This window comes from Scaptodrosophila lebanonensis, unplaced genomic scaffold (assembly GCF_003285725.1).
Source record: "Scaptodrosophila lebanonensis strain 11010-0011.00,11010-0021.00 unplaced genomic scaffold, SlebRS2 tig00000072-arrow-pilon, whole genome shotgun sequence".
In the NCBI taxonomy this organism is placed as follows: domain Eukaryota; kingdom Metazoa; phylum Arthropoda; class Insecta; order Diptera; family Drosophilidae; genus Scaptodrosophila; species Scaptodrosophila lebanonensis.
The window spans coordinates 1007717-1015832 of NW_022060558.1; the positions used below are offsets into that span (position 1 = coordinate 1007717).

An 8116-nucleotide genomic window follows, 5' to 3' on the forward strand; every position below is an offset into this window, starting at 1 on the left:
GTTGTTTAGTTTCAAGTTAATTTGGGGGGAAAGTTACAAATACAGCTATTACTACACATATGCCCTTATATTTGGACAGATGAAGATACAAATGATAGTCAATTGACAAGTAAGTCGTAACAACAAGGATATGAAAAGTCTAAAAATATATATATTTTTTTTTTTATTTTTACAAATTAAATCTAGTATCTAATACGGAACTTAATATTAAATTAATGAGTGCTAGCTACTCGGGTTTTTGACTCCCTAAAAATATAATCGAACACGAAATTATTAACAATCAGCATTTATCAAACCCGAATAATCTTGGTAGAAGCAAACGCATATTTCATGGCAGCATACAATATTCTATCCAAGTCTGCCACGAGATTGGCCATACAATCTGTATACAATAGCAATCCCTTAGAGTCGATCAATTCCATTTCAATTCTTGGGGTTTGCGAGACTGTTCATAAATTATTTCATCGGTTTTCTGTAAGTATCATGTATCAATGTATGTGGGGTTTTATTTAATACAATACAATGTTAATGAAAATAAAAACATGAAAAGGTGTGAATGAATATAATTAAGTTCGCTTTACTTTAAATAAAAAATGCACGGCTTGGCTTATCGTTCCAAGTAACGAACTCATCTTCTTTTGCTTGACACATCTGTCGAATTCCACCTCTTTCTTCCTGCTGTCGCTTATCGTCGTCTTCTTCTCGTATATTCGTCTTCTTGCTTGTTGTCTAGGGCCACTTTGGGAAGGCAAAAGGGAAAGGAACAACACTCCTTCCCACATGTATATGAATTCCGTTCACCGATCTGTCTTTCCTTACAGAATATAAGAGCTAGAACACCAAACCTGATGTGGCGGTTCTCCCCAGTCTGAGAGGTGGAGAATTCGACACACCACTATTCTACCGCTCCACCAGTGGAGAGTGATGGTGTTACAACTATGATAGTTCTTGGAACTTTGATTACCCATGTACCAAAATGTATTTGTGTCGCAAAACTCTAAAGGAAGTTATATCCGCTGTTGTTATGGCTCTGATTTCAGAATACAGAGTATCAAGTAGAGCCCGTACGACTGTAACATTCGAAATATTTTTTAGTCCAGTTCAATTCCGATGACCAAGTTATTAATTGCGGTGCTTAATAATAAATATTATTAATCAAATAATAAGTAAAAAGAAGAATGTATGAACGCACGACTCTTGTATACCCTTTAGCTGCCGCCTCTGCCACAGTCATACTTGTAATTAAAAGAAAGATTCTTATAAATTAATGTACTAGTCACAAAAATGAAATTTCCTTAGATAATAGAATTAAAAGTGATTTGATTAGCCTATTTAACCTATTTTTATTAGATACGTTTTATTTATACGTAAATTTAAATTAATTTTTGTTTAATTTGGTTTACTTTATCATCAAAAAAGAAGAATAAATCGCTAAGACTGATTCATCAATCTCATATAGCAGCTAATAAAAATAGTGAGGCTATATATAATTTATAATAAAATTTGTTTTTTTTTTAAGGTGGTATTTTATTCTTTTCTATATTAATTGAACTATTTTTATAACAATAACTTACATTAATGTGTTTAAAACAAGTCCGCATGCCAAAATTGTTATCTCTAGATGATGAACATGGCCTTATCGATTCATCTCATTCTGTTTATTTTCCACACATGTTCTGCCTGTTACATAGACTACAAGAGTTTTAAATATACCCCTTTAGGTTTCAGACAGAGAGTATATAAAACCGTGAAAATTTTGCGGTCAATTTGAGCGAGAGAAAAAGGGACATAAATAATAATTCACTGTATGTATTGGTATTCCAATGGCAACTATTTATTTAATTAATTTTGGTTTAATATTACAAATGCCATTAAATTGCAGTGCCGACGCATAAAAAATGACAACGCCTGGAAAATAAATTTAAAATGCTAATTGCATTTTGAAAATAAATCTCATATGACAATATGGTAAAATGAATAAATGCACTTCATTAACGATGCTCTAACAAATGTGTGCATTTATAATTTACACTCATACGCACACACACAGACACACACACATTCGTAAACACATGTAAATCGCATTATGGCGGCACAAATGAGGTCACTTAGTTGGTCCCGCAAAGTGCTTCATTTGATCTAAGCCGGGAGTGTGAGAAACAGAGCGTTTTGAATGATGAAGCACGCGCTTCATTTGGGTTCTGTTTGTCATGCTAAAAGCATGTAATGCAAATATAATTATGGACTATATGAAACTATAATACTCTGATTTACAAAAACAAAATAAGCGTAACTAATGCAATTAATTGATGATGGAGTACTTCGGAAAAAATGAGACTTGTTACAAACATGAACTATCAATTTTTGTATTGCTTATCAATAAATTTAAAACGGAATACGTTCAAAAATGATTCTTATTCCTATACACATAAATTATTTAAGTTTTGATACGTATAAGTGTCAGTTCAAATAATTTTTTTTTTTTTTTGATTTGATTTCTTGGTTTGTTATGCCGGTACACATGTCCTCAACAAATATTGATATCATCAGAAAGTTTGATTCTCGTTTTTTTTTTTTGTTAATAATTAGACTACGTTTTTTTATTTAAAAAATTGATCTTTGGCTTCCACGACATAACCATATACGAACGTTTCTTCATTAGTTATGATCCTTTTTAGCAAATCTGACAATTCTTTTGGCCAAAATGTAGCAATTTCATTCCCAAATCTTTCGAAAACAGGGAGAACGTTACAGTCGAGCAAGCCAGACAGTAAAATACCCTATAAGAAAGGAAAAAATTAAAAAAAAATAATTTTTTAAAAGTCGCCTATTTGTAAACAAAACTCATATGTCTTTTTAATGCTCTTATTTGAAAACAATATTGAAAGTAATATTCAAAAAGAGCTAATCAACAATTATGGAATTACTCGGATAGATAGATATAAAACCAGAACATTTTGATAGCTGTTTAACTTGATCACATACATATATCAGCCTAATATTATACTATTTGAACTCCACATATAATAAGAAGCTTTTGTTATCGGCTGAAATTAATAGTAATCAGTTTCATTCCATAAAATCCAAAAAGGAGTCCCCAACGCTTAGTTTTACAATACTGTAATCAATTTTCAATCATCCACCGATTATAAAGAACTGATTTATTTGTATTTGTACAGCTCAACCTTTTTAAGTTTATTTATCTGACAAACTGGAACTGGCGAAAACTAAAACCATAAATGGTATGCTGTTCTTCATTTCAGCTGGTTTCTGTTTATGTTCTAGAAACATTTCACAAATATCTCAAACTAAAAAGTTGTGGAAATGGAGAGAGATTATATATTTTAAAGAGTTTGTTCTGTAACAAATGTTCATAAAATGTTAACAAAGAATAAGGTACGTCACATTTCAAACCCTTTTTTAAATGCACAAAGCCTTTTTAGTGGCTGTTCATCATTAGAGTGCATTCGCCACTCAACACCCAAAGGCATGGGACCTGAACAACAACAACGACAAAAACAAAAACACGTACAGCTTGCAAAATTATACCAGATTCCAAAATGTCATAGCAAAATGTTGTTCGACACATTTGGCAATAAAACAGATGGAACGAAAAAAGTACGGCATGTAATGCCAGTATCCTTTCACATTCGCAATTCTGGGAGCCAACACAAGGAAGTTCATGTGGGTGTCAGTTTTGCAGCTTAAAGCGTAGGCAAATAAAAACAAACAGCCGCACTACAAGCTTTGGCTTTGTATTACAGAAAAAGGACACAAAAAACGAAGCGAAGACAGTCAGCCGGTTTTGTATCTGTAAGATAGAAAAAGCTGCAGTTGTTCGTATCGCTTTGCATTGCGTGTCATGTCAAATTTAATGCTGTTGGATGCCAAATACAGTAACAGATAAAGCAACAAAAACGAACACTTCCTGCTTTCTACTGCTCCTCCTACTGCACTTGTTCTATATAGACACATACACAAAAAGAGCAGAAAAGGCTACAAAGAAAGTATAAATTGTTTTGCCAGTAACATGAAAAGTCAAAGGCTGAGACGCACCGAGCCACTTCCTAGAGTTCACCTAATAAAGAGCAAATGACTACTGAAATTGTTCGTATTTTTTAACGCAAAGTTGCTATTTTAATATCCTTTCCGTGATGGACTCACATCACAATCGTAACGAAAAAGTTTGTGGTACAATATTTATTTGTTATACAATTTATACCATGAAACTTAACAATTCTCTATAACCTAAATAAATTAAATAGATATTTTAAATTTCATAAAATATTATACAAGTAAATACTATAATTACAGTTTAAACTGTCATCTTTTAAACTTTAATGTAGTCCTCAAAATATTAAGAATGTAGAAACCTAAAACACATTATAATTTAGAATATGAGGCTATACATTCTTAGATATCTCCCTTCGCATCTTATGCCTTTAAGCTTGGGCTTGATATCGGAGTCTGAGCTCAATATAATGAGCATCTGTGCAGCCAAAACCCCTAAAAAGCATGTGGGAGTTATTAATCATATCACATCTACCAAAATTTCATATATCCCCATGCCTGTACTAATAAAATGACGATACAAGTTTTAAATTAATTTATTCGAATATAACGATGTGGACAATTGGATTAAATATTATTTATGAATTTAATACTAAATGGATTTCTTCATTCTTTATGAAGTTAATAGCTATAAATAAATTGAATATATTTATAATACAAGTTATATTATTATTCTATATCTTATTTATATATTTAATTTAATCCACTATAAATATGTTGGCTATTTGTCAAAACTTTGGTACCGTATAAACACTAAAATAATTACAAAATCAACTAAATTGAACACAAGCTACTGCCTATAGATTGCACATAGAATTTTCTACAAACACAGCAATCTAAATGAAATTTTTTAATAATTTGTTATATTGTACTAAAGTATGTATTCATTCACAAATTTCTTCAAACTTGAAACGAATGTAATTGCCCAATGAAATGTGTAGAAAGCTAATTGCACTTTCGTATTCATTGATTAACTTTAAACAGTATAATTACTTGGCAGTTATTAGTGTAGGCAACTGCTATAATTCTCAGTATTTTTCAACGATTGCTGGTAATTGAGATATTTTCCTCGTACGCATTTGAATGCAAAGGGCGTGTTGAAAGCTATGGGCATTACCTCTGATTAGACATTAGACATGCACGCAAGGCAAAGAAACTAGAAGGAATCGAAAATTATAAAAGGGTGAACAATTGCCGAGTAATGCTCATAAGTGAGGAATGAAAATGAGTAAGCAAGTGAAAGTGAAAGCGATGGAAGGAAGTAAAATCATTGAGCTGAGCAGCTTTTTAAAGTACGCTGATGCCTTTTATCTATCGATTGGCTTACTAGTCTATGACCGGGAAAAGGACAAGGGTACTCACAGCTGGTATCACTCGCTGCTGCACTGGTATTTCATCCTGCAGATGCTCAACTTGAATTTTGCGCTGGTGACTGAGCTCATCTACGTTTTTCTGGCCATCAGTGGTGGAACCAATTTCCTAGAGGCCACCATGAATATGTCATTTATTGGATTTGTCATTGTGGGCGAATTGAAGATTTGGCTCATTTGGCGGCAGCGCGAGCACCTAACTCTTGTGGTGAATGAGCTGGAGCGACTGCATCCCAGAAGCGCCAAAGAACAGGCAGTCTACAATATAAAGGATCATTTAAGTAGCTATAGCCGCGTTAGCATCTTCTATTTCAGCATGCACCTGCTTCTGATTTGGACATACAATCTCTATTGGGTCGCCTACTATCTGATTTACGATTTGTGGCTAGGCGTACGGAAGTTTGAACGCATGTTGCCCTACTATTGTTGGGTCCCATGGGACTGGACGGAGGGCATGAGCTACTATTTTATATATGTGTCGCAGAATATTGCTGGACAGGCTTGTCTATCGGGACAGTTGTCAGCGGATTTGATGATGTGCGCCCTGGTAACCTTACTGGTCATGCATTTCAGGCAATTGGGCTCACAAATTGAACAATTTAAGGCGGGCATTGGTACTGAAAAACAGGACATGAAGTTCCTTCACGCCGCCATTCGATATCATCAAAGATTGCTGCAGTTGAGCGATGATATCAATAATGTCTTTGGTGTCTCCTTGCTCTGCAATTTCGTTTCATCATCGTTCATCATTTGCTTTGTGGGCTTTCACATGACCATTGGCGGCAAATTGGACAATGTCGTCATGTTGGTGCTATTCCTATTTTGCGCCATGGTGCAAGTTTTCATGATCAGCAACTATGCTCAACGATTGCTCGATTCGGTAAGTGAAGTGATTATGCTTTTTTCGAAGTCCCTAACCTTAATTGAAGCGGTGTAGAACTCGTAGACTCTTCAGCCTTTTAACTTAAATAAAAGTTGACTGACCACTGTTCTTATGACAGTTTTATAACACAATGAGCCAATTTTTATGAAACTTCAGACTATTGTGATCATTACCTGATAAATATCCAATTTGGTAACGATGTCGAAGTAGGCTGAAAAATGTTTAGTTCTAAGATTAATTTGGGCTCACCCTATTAATTTTTCCATTGATCGGTGCTTTGGCAGCTATATAAAAAATGAGACTTTATAGTATAGTACGTATATATGTTCTTTATTACTTGCTATGCTTATGGATTAGACAATTCAACATACCACGTTTGTTACAGTTAATCAGTTCTCGGTCTTCATACAGACGGACTGGGGGATCGAAGGCTTTTCGAGATTTCCTAAACTAATATTGTATTGCGTTTTCATGAAAAAGAACATGACAAAAGACATGTTCATTAAATTTAAAACTCGGAAGCATACGGTTTTAGGGGCAATACAGCGTTAAAATTCTAATCGAGTTAAAAGAGTATTTGTAGCATTTATCAAATATAATAAAAAACAATTCTGATTTCAAGAACATAAAATAGTAGAGTGTAAGCAAACAAATGTTTTTCAGTTACTGGACTATAAGTTTTCAGAGGTGTTCCATTCCCCATCCAGCTGCGCTGTTTATCGAAACTTATAACATTTGAATTTAATTAGAAAGATATTTTTTAGGTAAATCCCCTTTAATATTTCAATTTAATGTCATTTGCAGAGCGAGTACATTGGTCAAGCTGTATATAATCATGATTGGTTCAATGCCGACATACTCTATCGCAAAATGTTGGTATTAATTACAAGACGCTCACAAAAACCGAGTCGTGTTAAGGCTACCAGTTTTCTCAATGTTTCATTAGTAACCGTGACGGATGTAAGCTATAAATTGAAAAAATATATAAATATTTCTGATTCGGTTTCCGTTGCAGATACTTCAATTGTCCTACAAGTTCTTTGCTCTGCTGCGTACCATGTATATGAAATAAACTACATTTTGTTTCTAGTATTTTAAACAGTCTCTATCTAATAGAACTTAGAATTCACAATTTATATCAACAATGGTCATGTTAACTAAAAAAAAAAAACAAAGAAAGAATTCAATTGGATTGTAAGATAAAAAGAAGAAGAAAGCATGTGGGTATACAAAAACGATTAGAAAATTTGAACAAATCGTCCATAAACATAATCTAATACAAATATATTTCATTCACAAGTTAAAAAATAATGATTAAACTAGCTCATGAGAATAACCTTAAAAAAGTCAAGTAAAATCAAAACATTTCAAGAATTTCCTGTACACACGGCTTAACCCCTCTGCACTAGACTTCTTTATTGTCAACAGGATTGCCCTAAACAGACTCACCGTTGAAACAAAATATGAGCTCGCATCGGATCACCTTCCAGTAGTAGCGACGCTACATCATGCACCGCAATATAATCCCAAGAGGGAATATATTCTACCACCTGGCTCCCGTATTGATGTTTTTAAAGCCGATCTCGAAAGAAGAATTAACCTGAACGTCGAAATTAACAGCCCAGAGGATATCGAAGACGCGATATCAATCCTCATGAAGAACATTTCACTGGCTGCGTCTTCTGCTGCACCGAAAACTTTACGCTTGCCAACCCAACATAGTCAAGCTAGTCTACCACCAACGGCTGCTGCGCTCTTAAGCCTGAAAAGAAGAGTCAGGAAAGAATATGCA

General features: G+C 33.9%; 1 protein-coding gene across 1 annotated transcript; it reads left to right on the forward strand.

Annotated features, from left to right (window-relative positions):
- Nucleotides 1-5295: 5295 nt before the first annotated feature.
- Nucleotides 5296-7396, forward strand: LOC115625391 (putative odorant receptor 85d). Its single transcript, XM_030520428.1, has 3 exons — nt 5296-6321; nt 7129-7284; nt 7340-7396. The coding sequence occupies exons 1-3, from the start codon at nt 5296-5298 to the stop codon at nt 7394-7396; spliced, it is 1239 nt and encodes a 412-aa protein (XP_030376288.1).
- Nucleotides 7397-8116: the final 720 nt, after the last annotated feature.

What these genes read in the sequence shown, in the direction of transcription:
- LOC115625391 (XM_030520428.1), top strand. Translation starts at nt 5,296, where the DNA reads ATGAGTAAGCAAGTGAAAGTGAAAGCGATGGAAGGAAGTAAAATCATT. An exon ending in CTCAACGATTGCTCGATTCG is followed by an intron (nt 6,322 to 7,128) that starts GTAAGTGAAGTG and finishes TGTCATTTGCAG; the next exon opens with AGCGAGTACATTGGTCAAGC. An exon ending in CATTAGTAACCGTGACGGAT is followed by an intron (nt 7,285 to 7,339) that starts GTAAGCTATAAA and finishes TTTCCGTTGCAG; the next exon opens with ATACTTCAATTGTCCTACAA.